The sequence below is a fragment of the Leptodactylus fuscus genome, chromosome 5, assembly GCF_031893055.1.
Source record: "Leptodactylus fuscus isolate aLepFus1 chromosome 5, aLepFus1.hap2, whole genome shotgun sequence".
In the NCBI taxonomy this organism is placed as follows: domain Eukaryota; kingdom Metazoa; phylum Chordata; class Amphibia; order Anura; family Leptodactylidae; genus Leptodactylus; species Leptodactylus fuscus.
In genome coordinates, this window is record NC_134269.1 from 116,487,431 (window position 1) to 116,506,593 (window position 19,163).

Genomic DNA, 19,163 nt, shown 5'->3' on the forward strand with positions numbered 1-19,163 from the left:
AGGCTTTTTTTTTTGCATGTAATAGAGTCTCAGTAATGACAGGCCTGGGAGTTTTCAATACACTTTTGGCAGTCCCTCAGATCTTACTCTGCTGGCTGCCAATCCTCCTCAACATTAGACAGTCATCTGAAGAGTTAATGCCCACAATCCGATCAGATGTGTTTAATAGAGATGAGCGAACACGATTCAAAACAGCCGTTTCGAATTGCACGCTCCCATAGAAATGAATGGACGTAGCTGGCATGCGAGTGGTTAAGCGGCCGACCACCGGCAAAGTCTGCGTGCTGGTCACTTCCATTCATTTCTATGGGAGCATGCTATTCGAAACGGCTGTTTCAAATACTGTTCACTCATCTCTAGTGTTTAACAGTTGAGACCGGATGGGCCGGATCTATTTAAATGCTGTATTTCCACCAGGGGTTAAAAAAGCACTCCAGTACTTTTTTTTTTTTTTTGTGGAAATGAAGCAAACTGGATTATTTCGAATGGAGGAAACAAAACATTTTTTGCTGGAGTGCCTCTTTAATGCTCCGGGCTTTAATGCTACCATCTCTGTTACATCTCTCTTTATTGAGAGAAACAAGACTTACATTATTAAACTCTTAAAAAGCAACAGAAACAATAGTTGATGGGGCAACAGTCCATAACCTGTATGCACTAATCATTCATTCTCCCCTCTCCTTTTGTGAGGGGCACAGAATGTTAACATTTTACAGTCTACACTACACAATGTGGGCTACACTACACAATGTGGAATGTTGGTATTCTTCTGGGCCAGTAGTCTTCTCTCTTTCCAGATAATGGATTACTTGAAAACAAGGAAGCAACACCAAAGAACAAACATTCAGAACAATTTATTTCTGTATTAACATGAACAAAACAGAGAATGGTATTTTCTATCAATATGCTCAGAGGGTATATACAAATTAAGGGAGATGATATAAGAGGGCACATAGTAACCGTTGCTGCAAATGTTTTCAGGCTTTTCTTGGTAATGAAGTGATTATTGTGGACTTATTATAAAATTAACATACAGATCATAAACACAATCTCTGGTATAGTATATCTACCTATAACATCCGTTTTAAACATTGCTTGTATCTTTATTTAGACTGTAAAATGTTATTTTGTGTGATGCATAATGAACACGGCCATGTTATTATTCCTGGTGCTATTGTAGGTATATTAGCATAAAATACATAAAACTGCAGTAGGGACATATTACAAATGGAAAACAAAGAACACATCCACAGGCTACAAACCACTCTAATGCCACGGACACCACTATGCAGTAACTGTGGGGTTTATTGGCCTTCAGAACTAAACACTCTGTTACTGCCAATAATACAATGCGGAGGCATCTGGTACAGATATAGTCACTATTCTTCTAGGGAAACTTTCAAGTACACAATTCCAAATTATCTTTAACATTTCAGCTTTAACTCTTTACCAGATTTATCATGCCATAAATGTAACTTTCATTTCAGTTACAAGATATCTGTAGGTACACTTTCAGGTTTGATATGAACGTACATTCATTGGGACATAAATCACACAGAACATTGTATTGTATTTAATGTGACAAAATGCCAGCAAGTCATGTTCAAGGAGAGTACATAGAGGACAAAAACATGATAATTTAATCTTATAAAATATGATACATAGATGTAATACAGTGCACTTAATATCTAAGTGTCAACATTTGTTAAATACTGTAAATACTGAGCTTTTTCATACGCTCCAACAAGTCTCTGTGCTTAATGATAATTTCATGTTAAACACATGATATTGCTTAACTGAAATACTGCCAATGAAACTGGTACAAAGATCAAATACTTTCACAGACACATCAACATTATAACATTTACTGATGAGAAAATAAGTTACTTCTCATTAGTTCACAGTGCGAAAAGTGGAGTATGGTCAGTCTTAAAGGAGGTCCTCAGTTATTTAAGCCAACTGCAGGAATGTTCTGAATCTTGACGCAGTGTTGTGATTGGACACAATGAAAAGCAAACACTTCACATGATGGCAGAAATTTTACAGATTTCACTTCTTCATGGATAGCGTCTCAGAGCCCTCCTTCGCCTGTTGTAGAAATGCCTGAGCCCATGTTGCCTTGAAAAATTCATCATGTAATTTTGTTTGCGAGTGCTGCAAAAAGAATCCATAATAGAAAATAATGAAATAGTGCTGTAAAAGTGATCAAGGATAATACAAGCCATCTATATAGCCTAATAAATCCTTCTTACATAACTATTCAGTCAGTGTAAAGGTATGTTAACATGGCTGAATTCAAAATCAGATCCAAATTCCACCTGAAATTTGCCTCCAATTTATTGCATTGGGAAGCAGATCCTAATTTTTTTCTGCTAGCTGATTTTTCAGCAAACAGAAAAAATGAAGCGTCATGTTCGATCTTCAGGTGGATTCTGATCATTCCCACTGGAGTGAATAGAAGGCAGCAAAATTCTGCCTGGCTGGTGTGGAATTTGCAAATTCCTTAGCAGATTCCTTGGCAGAATTTAGTCAGGCTGAATTTTTCAGCTTGTACAAATTCAGCCTTGTGAACATAACCTGATATTTAAAATCAAGAGATGGAGTTATACAATTTTATGAAACTAAGTAGAGTGGAAACATTTTTCATTAACATTTCTTTTACAAATTTATACATACTTTGTTCTGTTCTTCTGTGTGTTATCTCCCTTTAGACTTTCAAAGCCAAATGAACTAATACAGTATTTCGGCATATATAAGCTGTAATATATATGTAGATTTTAATGACGAAGCCTTTTTTTTTTTTTTTTTTTTAGTGGTTTTCCATCACCACTTACCAAGAACCATCTTTTTTTTTTTTCATTTTCCCTTCAATGTAACTCTATAAGGGCATGTTTTTTGCAGGTCAGGCTAGGTTCACACTAGCGCTTGGTTCCTGTTTGGGGATTCTGTCCCAATTCCGCTTGAAAAAGGCAAGCAGGACTTTTCTCTCTGCTTTTTTCGGGTGGAATACATATAGTCTATAAGGTCCGAGATTAACTGCTTTTTAATCAGATTGGGTTTCCGTTTTTCAGGTCCCCAAACAGACACGAAGAATGGAAACCCTAGTGTGAACTTAGTGACAAATTATTGTGTTTAATGGCACCATTTTGGGGCACATACATATTATTGATTAACTTTTATTAGCAATGAGATGGAATATTCTAAGAAGGAATAGAAAAAATATGCAATTTTATTTCTGTTTATGAGCTAGCTTTCAGTCTGCCAAAAAACCCCACTGACAATGCTGATATAACAAAATAGACAAAAAAAAAAAAAAAAGAGTGCAACACAGTAAGATAATCCCTACAAGAGAGGAAGCTAACATTTCTGTTCACCTAGAAAAACCATCACTGCAGGTAGAAAAAAAAAAAAAAATTGGAATGACCTTACCATCATACTGGTGGACATTCAGGTAGTGGGATATTCACATTCATGGAAGTTGAATGGTTCACAGCTATAGAAGGAGTGTATCTCTGAATCAACCCCATCCGTTGCCAATAGAAGGAGGCCAGCTGACCCTGGTCTGCAACTGTCACTGATCGCAACCTCACCAAAGAATTCCCTTCTTTATATGGGCAATACCCAAAGTTTCCGAATTTTAAAGCTCTATAAATTCCCTTATAATGGCGGGAATTTATTGTGATAGAAAATAAAAGCTGACCCTGGTCTACAACTATTGCTATCTCTATCAACAACTGATGGGGCTGATTTCAAGGAACACTCCTTCTGTCCCTGTGAACAGTAGCCCTCATCTCCCACAAATGTGAATATCCCACTACCTGAATGTCCATCAGTATGGCGTTAAGATCAATCTGTAGTGATGCTTTTTCCAGGGAGACAGAAATAGTAGCTCCCAAATGTGTGTTCATGTGGGCATTATCAATTTAGCAATTTAAGATATGTATTTTTTTTTTCACGAAACATTTTGGGATGGGGATTAAATCTAAATCTGAATACAGACCTGGGGGGGTCTTTATTAGGCCCTTGGCTACCATGTAAAGGCATCAGTACTTGCAATCGCATTCACAGGGGTCTTGATGTCTAGCGGAATTAGCCCCTACTCTAAAACCAATTTAAATACCATGGCATATAAAAGGTTAAACATCCAGGAATTGATGATTTCCGATCTCTGTGTTAGTAACGGGTGCCTGGCTGTGAGTACACAGCTGGGTCCCTGCTTCACACAGTGCAGGAAACTCCACGGGGTTGTGATGCATCTAATGTAGAAAGTTATGTACATTACAATAAGGTTGTTAGTTCTTGTATCTTCTACACTCTGATATTGATATTGAAGTTGTAATTGTTTGAGTTCACATCTGCGTTGAGGTTTCTATTCTTCGAGTCCACTTGGGGACCCGAAAAAAGGAAAACCAATCCACTTAAAACGTGGTCACTGGCGGACCCCATAGACTATAATGGGCTCCAGTGTGTTTCTGTCCCAAAACTGCAGAGAGAAAAAGTGGAATGGGGGATGAAATCCCTGAACGGTCACCCAACGCAATTGTGACTGTAGCCCAACAGACCTTGACATTTTTGAAAACGTAACTACTGTATGTAAATGAAATGGACAACACTTCAATGTTGGCAGATACAGTCTATGCATATCGATGGGCCCACACACCATTTCATATTGTGTCACCTGTTCTGCAGGTCTGCAATGTGGTCTATGGCAATGCTTTAATCCCTCAGCATTTGGATTGTAATATGCAGGCACTTTTTAGCATACTTTGTGTGTTCCTAAAAACACTTATTATAAACTGAAAAATATGTTCCCACAATGATTCTTCAATCAGAGTCCACAAGAATATATCAGTCAAAAAATTACAAAGTGACTTTTTAGGCTGCGTTCATTACAGTGGAGACGCATCATGGCCAATGTGCTCAGCGATAAAGCTCTAACATACAGACTGATGTGGTGTTTATATGGGCTACAGCTTACCACAGTTTCAGTGTTACAGTGTTGCAGAATATCAGCCCCTTTAATGCTATAATATCTGCACTAAAACTACACAAATCTAAATGTTGGTGAAGTTTTGGTGGCATCATAGACCCATCTTTCTTCCAGTAGGCCTGCAGTGTGTGAAACCAGCCAAAGGCACTGGGATTCATTCGAGCCATAGTAAAAATTATTCCAATTTATCACAACTTGACAATTTAACATGGAATTAAAAAAAACAAAACCTTAAGAACATCCAAAGAAGGTAAGGTCATTGTTCATGTCAGGTAAGGGCAAAATTATTTATAGCTTTATAGAGCACACATCTCCTAACTATAAGTGACGTCCATAATTATTGCTAATCTACATGAACAAATCTAGTAGAACTTAATAGTGGTAATGATCACAGGAATACATAGGAAACAACTATCTACAAAGTACAGTGGTAAAGGTAGCTGGATGCCTTAGATCCTCAACAACCTACCATTGACTGATCTTCCATCACTATGCAGACCTATACCACTAGTTTCTGCACAGAAGACAAAACTCTAGTAGGCAGCACAGGACACTATGGGGGAGATTTATTATCTCCTTACATTGGGTTTCAAACTAGGCGCATGGACATGGGGATCCTCCACCGACACAGGAGATAGCAAGACCAGCATGGAAAACTGTTCACTTAGGTGCGGCTCATAGCATTATATTTGTGCATAAGTATTAAAACATTTATCAAACTTTTGCCACACATTAGGAGAATGTTATTAAAGGGGCTCTATCAGCAAAATGTTGCTGTATGAGCCCCACATATGTGTGAATAGCTTTTAAAAAGGCCATTCAGGCACCATTAATCTTATTTTAAACCCCCCACCGTTTTAAAATAAAACTATAAAAACATATATGTAAATCATACCTTATGCTAGGTTCATACTAGTGTTCTCCTGTCCGTTCTGTGGTTTCCGTCTTCTGCATGCCAGAAGACGGAAACCACAGACCGGGTCCGGCCGTGAGCGGTGGTGAGCGTTTTAGGCTCTCCGCCGCGAAACCGGATTTTTTTATCCGGACACAGAGTACTGCATGTCCGACTCTGTGTCCGGATTATAAAACCCGGTTTCGCGGCGGAGAGCCTAAAACGCTCACCGCCGCTCACGGCCGGACATCTCTCTCACCCATTCAAATGAATGGGTGAGAGAGACTCCTGCAGGTTTCCGTATCCTGCCTCTGTTTTAGGCAGGAAACGGAAACCTCAAGTACGGAGTTCACAACGCTGATGGGAACGAGCCGTTAGCGTGCACGCTGGGCGGTGATGCATGATCCGACGTCATCTTCTGGCACGCCTTCCTCTTCTTTCTTCTTTCGGCGTCGCCCTCCGGTCCTGGCTCTTCCCCGGCTTCTTCGTCTTCTTCTGGTGGTTCAAATCCAATTGGTTGAAATCTGGCGCATGCGCAGTAGCGCTCCCTCTGGAGCTGCTGTGCACTCTCTGGCGCCATTTTTCTCAATGGCAGTGCACACGCGCTGGATTTGATACAATCGGATTTGAACTACCGGAAGAAGATGACGATGAAGCCGGGACCGGAGGGCGTCGCCGAAAGAAGAAAGAAGAGGTAGGCGTGCCAGAAGATGTCGGATCGTGCATCACCACCCAGGGTGCACGCTAAGGTATGATTTACATATATGTTTTTATAGTTTTATTTTAAAATGGTGGGGGGGGGAGTTAAAATAAGATTAGCATTGCCTGAATAATCTTTTTAAAGGCTATTCACGCACATGTGGGGCTCATACAGCAAAATTTTGCTGATAGAGCCCCTTTAAGACTTATTAGCAATCTTAATAAATTCTCCAACAGGCACAAGATGCGCCAGAATTACTAAGTGACTCTGGCCTTATCATTCTTGCACATGTAGGTGTGTGCCTGAACTCAAATCTACATTGGTCGGGAACTGGCATAGATTTCTGATATAACTCATGCCAAGTTCTGGTGTTAGCGGGCTACAGTAAAAAAGCACTGTAGGAATATCCACAGCAGAAATGCATTGTGATTTTTCTTGCAGTACTTTTCACAGAAAGTCTGTAGAGGTTTCCTCTGTGGAAAGTTAACAAGAGGCTACACAGACATGTAGTAAGCTATTCACACGGTTCTTGGTAAGACGAATCTCCCTAACTGAAGTGTTGCACTGTTTTCATAGTTACAAGTATACAAGAGGAGCATGAAGAATCCCCACTTACCTTACTCTAATGTAGAACCAATGAAAGCAAATAATGAAATATAACACAGGTTAGAAAATGCCTTTCTATGCATGCAGCACTGTGATTACTCATAAAAGACGGATGAGGATTAGAGGTAATAAACGATTTTTCATCTCTTATAAAAAGAGAAATTAGAGATGTTACTTTTGTGGTTGCAGACATTCATAATACTTGCTACGTATGCCATGCAATATTTGATCACAATACAGAGATGTACTGAACATTCATGATGTAATGACAAATGTCCAGAGGAGACGGTGAGACTTCATTGTATGTCTAGATTAGATCTGTGTACAATAACATCTTACACAAAAATACTGCAGCGTACATTATGCATTCAGCCATATATATAAGAAAAGATCTCAAACAGAATAAAGCTGTAAATTATTAGAACTGTCTGGAATCTTATCAGTACCACAATATGAGAATTATCATCTGTGGCTGAGAACAAGATCTACACACACATACTAAACATATATGGGTGTGCAAATGTTAAGAAAACAACTTTTTTTTTCTCTCCGTTGTGGCTCTTCTACATTGCAATAGATGCACATGCAAACATTGTGTGACTTCCTTTTGGTGCAGCAGACAAAAGAGAGTGTTTAAGAGCAGGTAAAAGGAAGATGTGCAAAGAATAAACACAGGCAGTTCCAGCAATTTACAAGTGCATATACATAGACAGTGGTAGCTTCTGAAAGGACCTGGTCTGTACATGACATCACGTCAGCCTGTGTCAGGATATATAAAAGGAGGAGCAAACTGGTGTTAACCATTCAAAAAAGCAGTACTTTCTAGATGACAATACAGAGGAATCCAGATTTTTCAGAGAGTTGAGTCAGATTTACTGACAATCACAAAAAAGCTACTTATGCTAAAGTTGCCTGGTAGTTGTTGCTAAAGACAACACATATAGATCTGATTATATAAAGGTAGAGTCACAAATTCCGCATTTACTTTCACTCTAGGAACAGAAAAAAACGGAATGGAAGCTGAGGACTGATCTGATACATGATGGACACTAAAGGATCCTAACCGCTCCTGATAGAACCTCGGAGGCAGATACTGTATGAATGTAGCCTAATACATATGGTGAAAATGTATTTTGGACACTCATTATACCTATGTTTTAGAATATTTTGAAAGGAAAGTGAGAGTAGTTAAAACAATGGTATATATTCCAGAAACTACAAAGTAATACTCAGTTTTCTACCCGTAAAAAAAAAAAACCTTTAAACCTAATGTGCCACGTAGCGGGAAGCAGTAAAAAATGTTTTTTGTCACAAAGTCAGTAGAGGTTTCCTCTGTGGACATTCTGCTTCCATTATACCTATAGGGAAACTTCTGGCGCTTCCGTAGGTGTAATTGACATGCTGCAAAATCGGAGCATGTCCGCTATTTGTATTATTTTGCTAATGTGTGATGGGATTCGCTAGAATCCTATCCACTTTGCAGCGACTGTAAAACGCTGTGTAGGGCCCCAGCCTAAAGCAACAAAGGCCAAAACAAAACCTGTCTGGTAATTAAAGTGTTAAGCCACCCAAAAGTCTTGCAAACGTGATAATTTGGCATGTCTACCATCCCACCCCATCCCTGATATTCGATGTTTTACAGCATAGAAAAATACATGTGATTCCAAATAGTTTTAATCTAACTATATAAATATGACATGTTGCCACCTGGTGGTAAAATGAGACACATTGTTTCATTTCTGTATTGTAAGGATTTTGTTGTTAATATTTCTTTGAAAGATTTTGGAAAACATTTTCTATCAAGCATGATAGTTTGGAGACTTTGGACCTTCTGTCATGTAATAAGTGTATAACAACTGGTTTATGAAATGCTGAAATCAGTATTACTAAGAGGGTGGTCTAACTATTGTTGTTAAAGGGGTTGTCCCATCACAAGGATCCTATCTATACTGCTTGTTAATGTGGATGTAAGACTTTTCCTAAATACATTGCTTCAGCAAAACTGCTTGGTTTGTCCACTATCTTACTTTATTCAATTCTTTGTGGCCACAGCCCTTGACTTAGCTTCTCATGAGTCAAGTGATGTATCTGCTGCTCTCAGGGGGAGGGAGGAGGGGCTAAGTGCAGGGAGCGAGCCTGTGTATTTAGCTATTCCTGTGTCTACACCATGTGACCTAGCTTCCTGCTCTCAGATTGGGGAGAGGAGCTGCTTTCATTTCTTCTGTTCTCCCAGTTATCAGGCTAGCTAATTCAATTGTGTTCATTATGGCAGAGACAGGCAGTCTCTGTATGTAACACAGAATGGAGTTGCTGCTGCCTGTACTTCATAGTCCAATATGGGTGGGCGGAGCTATACACGAATTTGGGGGTGGAGCTAAACAGCAGGTTGCATGTGAAACCCCGCCCACCAAATGATGCAAGAAACCAGGAAGAAAGAAGATTTTACAGCAGTAAAGACTGATGAGTATGCGAGGTGGGAATACCCCTTTAATGTCCATTGTTAGCATCTGTCAGAAAACGTTAACAACGGACACTAACAGATCTGTCAAAAATAAGTTAAAAATCCCAATGATTTCAATGGGATTTGTTACGTAATCTGTTTGCATCAAATTTGTCTCGGGTCTGGTTTTTGGGCAGAGATAATTTGCAGGACTTTTGGCTCCATTCAAAATAACAGACTTATGACTAATGTTAAGTGTCCATTATTTTTTAATATAACGGTCTATGGCTAACAGGCGTATGACAGATGGTAAGGGAGGGTCATTCATTATACCATCCTTAATTCTTGTCTGTTTTTTTCTGTGCATCCTCAGAAAGCAGAACAAACCACTCCCAAAAAACAGACTGCGTAACAGGAAACATTAATGGATGAATTTTTGTCCGTTTTTGCTATTTTTTAAAATATTAAATGGATCCGTTAAAAAAAACCTGACGCGTTATTGTCTGTTTACTACCCTGGTATGATAGGTGTCACGTCCATTTGTTTATTTTAAACAGACCCTACCATAATGTACTTCCAATGGTAACATAAACCTAGCCTAAGTCAGATATAAGAAAATTCTGACTCTTAGGTCAAGTTCGTACATCTGGTTAGGATGTACTTTATCATTTAAAGGGGCTCTATCACTTAATTTCAGCAATATGCGATAGACTTATTGCTGAATAACCTTTAAAAATGCTATTCCGGCCCAGCTACTCATTTAATAAAAGACCCCCGTGTTTTTAAGTTTAACCTATAAAACGTATACTTACCATGCACGGTGGGCGTTTCATGTACTCCTCCACGTCATCCATCGTTGACTCCCTCCTCTGGCTTCTTCTCCGTGAGACGTCTTCCTTCTTTTGCGATGTGCCTAATTTCACTACACAAAAATGGCACCGGAGCGTGCGCAGTAGCATGCGAGGAGTGCACAAAATGCCCATAGTGCATGGTTTTTAAGGTTAAACTTCACAATGTGTGTGTGGGGGTCTTTTATTAAATGAGTAGCGGGGCCAGAATAGCCTTTTAAAGGCTATTCAGCAATATGTCTATCACATATTGCTGAAATTAGGTGATAGATCCCCTTTAATAAAAATACATGTATCCTATACACAGGGACACATCATTCATGTGGTGACCTGAGGCCATTTTTTTCTTAATCAACCACTACATATTATGTTATTACAATAGATAGTGGGTGATAATTTTTTTACTCGCCTGTCCACGCTCCTGTCCAGGCCCAAATCAGCAGCGCTACATCACGATGCTGAAGAATGCAAGAGCACTAAAGTAGTGTATTGTGTTGCATGCTAAAAAAAGGGGTCATTATCGTGTAGTGGGCCCCCCCAAAAAAAGAAGAGGTTTGTATATTGTGTGAGGGCCAAAAAAGGGGGTGATATACTATGTGGGGGCCACATGAGGGTAATTTTTGATCTACCATGGGGGGTGTCCAAATTAGAGGGGGGTCACATCATGCAACCAAAGAAAACTGGGATAAGATCTTTATTTTTTGAATGGGGGGTAACTTAGAGAGGCAAAGTTCACCCCTGCCTATACATCCTATAACTGCATCCTTGACCATAATAGGGATGGGTTCCACGTGTGAATCTAGCATACTAATGTATATATGGAATATCTCTGGGATTTTCTATAAATGTCTCTAATGAGAATACCCCTTTCAATGTGTATAACAAAACTGGAAATAAAGTTGAGACTTTGCATAATGAAAATGCCTAGCGATGTTCAAAACCTTTGCTTGCAGTCATTCCACAGAAGTCTTCATTGTATATAGGTATTCTATTGGATAAAATTTGGTCCAGGTCATGTGTCATCTTGCAATTATGTAATCATCATATGACCAGGGTAGTTTTTTGGTAAGCAGCGATCTTAAAAACTGGAAGGAACACTGTGTATATTCCTTTTGGTATTGATATAGCAGAGTTAACCCAAACTGCTGCAACGTCTTATTACAGAAGACAAAACCAATGAAAAGTCATTTTTTTCTCTTCTCTGATAAGATATCACACTTCAGAAATGTAACCATTTGCAGATGCTTGGCTTAACTCTTATATTATCCATAGTTAGTCTTTACTTAAGGTATTTGTTAATACTTACAACCTGCCTGACCAACATGAAATAAAGAAAAATAAATTATTTCACAAGTTGTAATAGATTAACTTTAAATTGTTACCCTGAATGTGAAAAAATACTCAAATATTATAGCTGAAAATTGTGCCATGCTTTAGGTTTTAGTATCCGATTAATTGTCAACAAATGAAAATGACAAAAATATTTTAATGTATAAGGACAAAAAATAAAGTAATGATAAAGTGTATACACTTGCATGGAAATGGCCACATACAGTACATTCTTATTGTATTGTCAAGATGTCGTCCCATCATTATCATTCATTTATTAGTCATCCAATACCTCACCACAGGTAACAGTCTCTAAGATCTGCTAAATACACTGGACAATTTGTGGAGCAGCAGAGGAAAAGTTCTGACAGAATTACAACTTGCAGAGAGATTTATACACATATAAGGAAGGGTATCATATGTAAAATACAAGAAACTGAGACAGGGAATCAGTAAGGTAAGAAAAGGGAAAAGTTGGGACATGCAATTGTGTAGTAACAGTGACCATTTAGGGTGAGGGCTACTTAACACTGCCAGGAGACCAGAAAGAATATTAATGTCACCATATAATAATAAAAGCATCACTAGAAATATAAAAATAATGACATGTATATTATGCAAAATAAAGATTTCCATGAATCATACATCAATCCAATCATGTGGCTTAGGTCCGGTTCGCATCTGTGTTCGGGTTTCTGTTCAGGGAGTCCACTTGGGGACTTCCCGAACGAAAACCTATACACATTAAAAAGAGGTTACTGGGAAACCTGCAGCCCCCCTAGACTATAATAGGGCCCGTCTTATTTCTGCACAAAACATGCGGAGAGAAAAGTCCTGTAATCAGCACTTTTTTCTCCGCATGTTTCGTGCTGAAACCGAATGGAAATCACATGGACCTCATTATAGTCTATGGGGTCTGTGGGTTTTCTTAGGTAACTGCTATTTAATGCGTATAGGTTTCCATTCAGGGAATCCACAAGTGGACTCTCCGAACAGAAACCCGAATGCAGATGTGAACGGGGCCTAAAAACCCAAATACTTCTCTAGAAAGAATTATGAGTACATTGAGAAAGTTTTAGAGTATTTGCTTATTCCTTTAACATATAGCCTAGGAAATGGATTCAGTTGTAACTGCATTATTATTATCCCTATTCTGCAGATAGTGCTGCTCTTAAATTCCATAGGTTTTATTCTGCTAACATTTCAGAATTGCCAATCCTGTGATAAAGCGATGAGAAACAATTATCCAGCAATCTGTACTTCATCCTATGCCAGTTTTCATCTGTCCTGTGGCAGAGTAAGATGCTCTTAATTTATAAAGAGACTAATGCTTCTCCTATCTCCATAACTTAGGCACGTCTCCTACCCTCTGTGGCATTGTCAGATCTTGTAGCTGGCATAGATTTTAGCTATCATTTATGCCAGTTTCTGATTACTGTTTAGTAAATTGCACCGTTAGGAATACATAAGGTACATACAACTAATATATGCAAAACTTAAATCCCTTCATAAATAAAAGTATCCTAGAGGAGTAATCTATCCCAAAGTGGAATTACTCTATGTTGGCCTGTATAATGGAAAATAACATCAATATTATTGGCCTCAAGTATTAGTGACTGTCTTGAAAGAAAATGTGACTTTGTTTCCCCTAATAACTCTTGTCCTTGACTAGACCACTTTTATTAAACGACATTTATAACAAACGTGACTCATTTAGTATAAAAAAAAAAAGTTGTAGCAATATGCTCCAAATCTATATAAAGGTACAGTTACAGTTGCCTAAACTTCTCTTAAACTTTAAGACACCCTGTAAATTCTAGCTCCTTCCCCATTTCTTGCCACTTTTGCAAATTGTCGTGTGCTGTGTGGCAATTCTTAAAATTTGTTAAAAAGAAGTATTGGCTATGCATAAACTTTATAGTAAATGTTGTCCTCTATCTCTGAGGTCTACGCCAGCGTGTAGATGAAAAAATTACTGGTTATGAAATATTTTTAAATGATGCTATATGTTGGAGATAACTGGAGTTACTTGTTAAAGGGTTTTCTCAAAATTACATATTGATCAAGACATCATCCCAGTGTTGTTTTAGTGCCTTCCATTAAAATAACAGAAAGACACTCAGATCGCACACTCAATAGTGTGAATAAAGCCTTAAAGGGAATGTGTTACCAAAATAGTCTATTCATTCTAAACCAAGTTTTTTTTTTATGAGAAACATTTTTTAAGAATATTTGATTATTTTTTAATCATGTCACACACACACACATATATATATATATATATATATATATATATATATATTTAATAATGATGATATCCTGCTATCTTCACTAAAGCCTCTTACACTTGCTAATTCATTTCAGCAGTGACCTCACTTCTATCACAGACAAGACTGCCATGATCACAATAGGACTTAGCACCTCTACCAATAACACCCATTGTGACACATGATTGTGTCCACTACTGACAATAGATGAGGTCACTGCTTATGTGCTAAACTCTCTGTCTAGAAAATGCTCTCATAAACCTCAATGAGTGAGCTCCAGTCTATTGCTGCATATGGCCATGACTATGTTGTAAAGCATATAATTAAATGCTGCTAACAGAGCAGAGGAGAAGCTCAGGCGAGATGGCGGCCACCATAATCATGTATAGCAAATAGAGTAAAGAAAAAAATCTACAATCAGAAAACAAAAACATGAGAAAAAAAATAAATGTATTTCACTATATGCGTTTAAGAAATAATTTAAAAAAATTGGTCACCCTTTCCTTTTAAAGTCTAATAGATGACGGTGTGGCGTGCTTACTGTTAGGATAGGATGCTCACTGATCATACAACAAATTATTATCCATAATCCACATTTAGGTCGCATTCACACAATCAGTATTTGGAGAGTATTTTGCCTGAGAATTTGTAAGCCAAAACCAGAAGTGGAATCTGCCCAGAATTCTATAAATTACAAATACTGATGCAGAAAACTGATCAATTCCTGCCTGTGTAAGAGCATTCATTTCAGTAGAGATGCCCTTTTGTTGCTTGGAGCCAAGATTCGTTCATTCTCAGGATGTGTTATGAGACTAGCTGTTAAACACCATATATCTAGCTTTTATGACATGAACAGTATTTTGCATCAACCAAACCAGGCAAGGCAGCAAATATTGCACTTACACTTTTTCTCTGTGTAGGTTCTAATTCTGTTTTAGGTTAACAAATACTAATGCAAAATAATTATCGTGTGAAAATGCTCAAAATTACCTTTTTGGGATAACTGCCTTAAACTTGGTCAGCTCAGTCACTATAGAGTATACAGTGATGTGTGTGAAATGTGGATACTTACATATCCACACAGAGATAGATGAATGGGTTTTGGAATGTTTCTATTTAGCAAATATATGAGCATAGCAGATACTCACAGTACAACTTCTACATGGTCCAAAGCCCACTGATCATGACCTGATCCACTGTGGCGTGGCTGCCACCACCGTAATAAGACTCCTTTCATACGGGCTTCTCTGTAGCGAAAGAAAAGTAAGAATTACTCTACACGAATACAGATTACAAGTCAATACTAGTTTTCAATACAGTAAGTAAAGATAAACTGTAATATTGGTGAATACTTTACTATATTGATCCAAAGGGATTTTTTGTGTGTAAACATATTGACAATCTTGTGTGTGATTGGTGGAGGTTTGCTAGCAGAATTTGAATATTGCACATGTTTGTATATACACAGCAGCATAAATAGGGCTAAGCTCCAGTACCAGACACAACTACACATACAGATAACCATTAAAGAACCAGTGAACAGTCTGCTCTGCTTATAGGTGGAGGTCTGCAGGGCAAGGATAGGCTATCAATGTGCGTTCCCAGAAAACCCTTTTGTTAATAAAATCAATTTAACTGTAAATGAAAAATTGTTACTTACAGTGGAATATTGTAAGAAACTCTTTGCGCTTGTATAAAGTCTTTTGGCTGGTGCTGTGCAATGACTTGCCATGTTATCCCGTTATTTACACTGTACTGTAAGAGCACTGCTTTATCTACCGTATTTGCATCACTTAAGTTAGTATTGCAGCTCTCGGTTTGGGAAATGCTTCCGATCTGAAGCACAAACATTATTTTGCTGTTAAAAGAAGCAGAAGCAAAAGAATGCTTAGATAACAATTTATATTTTTCCATTTAGTATCTTAGTGTGAGACTAAATCTGTCATACCTGGCACGGGTCAGATCAAGTGGTTTTGTTATAGCTTGTCTTATTTGGCATCCATTAAAATAAAGGGAGTCTCCATGAGCATAGGGTGCGAGTTGACCACATCCATTTCCAATTGTGCCCCCTTGAATATTTTCCCAATTAATTTCTGTTACCTTTTCAGATTCAAAATTATCTTTAATATAGCTTGGGAGATCATGTCTAAACAATGAGCAATCGTCACCTGCAAAAAAAAAAAAAAAATAAATAAATTTATTTTACTATTTATCGAACATCTGACATTTCATTTGTCCTCTTTGTTCCATCTCAGATTATCAGTAACACAGTCCTGTAATTGTAGCTTTACTATTACCCCTAAGTATTTAAATACAGTATGTCCGCTGCCTTCAACTGATTATGTTCCAGTGTTGCGGAGTACATCTTGGTGCAAGATGTTTGGTAAATTTTTGACTCCCCCTTAAAAATACTGCAAAAGTAAGAATTAACATAGTTAAGTCTGATTTTGTCCCTTGGAGATAAGTGGAGAGGAAGAAACTGACAAATAAACAGAGTAGCTTGGGAATATGAGTCCTCTTCATCAAATTGGAGACAGTTTCTACCATAAGGCTAAGGCCCCACATTGGCTAAGGCCATCTTCTGCAGCAAGAGAGTGTTGTGGGAAAAACCGTGGCAGCAACACATCGCAGTTTTTCCACAGCACTTCACAGAATGTCTGCAGAGGTTTCCTCTGCAGACTTTCTGCTTCCATTATACCTATATGAAAACTACCTGCGCTTTTGCATGTATAATTGACTTGCTGTGATGTCTAAAACCACAATGGTTTTGGAAATTGCAGTGTGTCTGCTGCAAATATTTTTCCACATGGTGTGAATGGGATTCTAGCGCATCCCATCCACCATGCAGGCACTGTAAAATGCTGTGGTTTTGCTGCTGCATTTTTTTGCCGGCCTAAATGTAGCAAATTTTCCACCAGTCTTACATAGTGCATTAAGTTTGCTAAGTAGATCTGCAAATGATGTTTAGAGACACAAACACCTTAGGGGGAGTTCACACGGAATAACGTGCCGCGTGATGTGGCACGTATACGGCGTGTGAGACTTTGCGGGCCGTATACGCTCCCATTGATTTCAATGGGAGCCGGTATCGGATATGCGGCGCTATTTTGCGGCCGCAAAATAACGCGGCGTTTACAATCCACGCTCCCATTGAAATCAATTGGAGTGTATACGGCCCGCAAAATCTCACACGGCGTATACGTGCCACATCACGCGGCACATTACTCCATGTGACCTTACCCTTAATATTAAATAGCTTGTGAGCACCAGTGTATTGGGATGACCTATGACAAGAATATTGAAATTTTTAATGGGAGCCCATCAGTTCTCTTTCGGCAGTCTGACACTTATATAGATTTGTGTATTAGTTTTTTGCTGCTTATAAATTCTGAAGCACATGGTGGCTCCATAAGATGCATTCTTCTCAAACCCCCTACTTATTAAGATTTACAGCACCTTCACAAGTTTTGCCTGGACAGTGATGCCTTGAGACCCTGAATGTGACACCTTGAACTACAACATAACCCCATTCATATGAACAGAGCTATGGAGCAGCTGCCTACATAGCAGAATAACTACCCACTGAGCCATAACTTATAACATTTTAAGAAGGGAATAACACTTTAGTCTCTGATTTATTTATTTATTTTTTTGGATTCACTCTTCTAACAAAATTACCTTGATATCCTTCATCACATATGCAAACAGCTCCAGTTGTACAGTATCCATGTCCACTACAAAGCTTAGGACAAGCTTCACCAATATATACATGATCAACAGCCCAGCTCTGTTTTTCTGACTCATCCCCTTTCTGAATCCAACGGAATTGTGTAGCACTGTGGGATAATAAAAATAGTGACAACTTTTTAGTCTGCAATAAAGGCAGAAACCAGGAACAGTTGCAGAAAAGGTTTTATTGCACACAAAGTTATTGGCAAATCAATTATACTTAAAGGGTTTGGCCACTTTCAGACCAATACTGAGAGACAGATGTTATTATTTGTATAATAAAAAGTTGTACAATTTTCCAATATACTTTCTCTATCAATTCCTCATGGTTTTCTAAATCTCTGCTTGCTGTCATTTCTTCTAGTGGATAAAATCCTGACCATGGTCATGTGATGTACGGTCCATGGTCATGTGATTCTGTGAACAGTAATCATGTGTGTGAAGTCTTTTTCATATTGACTTCACAACAATTGTTTATTTTATAGCATCAGGCCTTACAATACAACTAAGTTCCAACCAATTGGAATAATGCTGTTAAGTTTTGGTTCCAATGAAAATTGCCATACTACATGAGAGGAATGCATACGTTAAATATATTATGTTTATGAACAAAATACCCCGACCCACACAGAAACGTTTGGAATCACATTGTACAACCAGTGGAAATAAAAGAGAGACAACATTTCCAGAGACAGAGTAGGCTGTGTAAAATTAGACAAAATTAGATTTTTTTTATGCTCTTCATGAAGGTAATTTGCACTTTGTAAGAATATTCCACTAATACAGATATGTCTTTGACATTAAAATACAAAACTTCTGCTGTCACCTCAGTTAAAACCTAAAGAGATGCAAATACCAATCATACGAAAAGATTTCAAGTAGAAGATAATCTAAGGAAAATTATTGTTATGTCCTCAATGACTACTGCATACCTGGAGGAAACATAGTCTGGAAGTTGCAGAGTTATTCTTTTCCACACTGAGCTGTTGATAGAGTTATAGATTGTGGCTTCATGGAATTGGAATGGAGAACAGCCAATGCTATTTGATGAGGAAGGAAGACACTGCGTCTGAACCAGCTGCCATAAATCTGTTCTGTTAGAAATAATAAACAGAAGGAAAGGTCAACTAGAGAAACACGATTCTAATGGGAAGTGTTGCAGAGTGTCAAAATGTTATTTTCCACAATGCAAATCAAGGCATTGTATAGTAATGAATAATGAAAAGCATATTTATGAAATGTGCCTTGTCTACATTTCCCTGATGGTCAATTTTTGTATTTTGTATTTGTATTATTTTTAACAAATATAAGATAGTGACAGCTAATTAATATCGACACATATCTAGAAGACTAACCTATTAT

The 19,163-nt window shown here is 38.1% G+C and overlaps 1 protein-coding gene across 4 annotated transcripts in view; it reads right to left on the minus strand.

Annotated features, from left to right (window-relative positions):
- Positions 1–831: 831 nt before the first annotated feature.
- Positions 832–19,163, minus strand: part of RELN (reelin) — a 372,556-nt gene continuing 354,224 nt past the window's right edge. For 2 of the 4 annotated variants that reach the window (XM_075274071.1, XM_075274069.1), the window contains exons 59-65: positions 18,734–18,895; positions 17,751–17,908; positions 16,021–16,240; positions 15,733–15,930; positions 15,221–15,319; positions 7,199–7,334; positions 2,077–2,154 (exon numbers count right to left, since the gene is read on the minus strand). In XM_075274071.1, the coding sequence (XP_075130172.1) occupies positions 7,205–7,334; positions 15,221–15,319; positions 15,733–15,930; positions 16,021–16,240; positions 17,751–17,908; positions 18,734–18,895 (967 nt within the window). In that variant the 3' untranslated portion in view covers positions 2,077–2,154; positions 7,199–7,204. Of the gene's footprint in view, positions 2,155–7,198; positions 7,335–15,220; positions 15,320–15,732; positions 15,931–16,020; positions 16,241–17,750; positions 17,909–18,733; positions 18,896–19,163 lie in introns of all 4 variants that reach the window. The other 2 variants (XM_075274073.1, XM_075274072.1) reach the window with 1 other exon arrangement.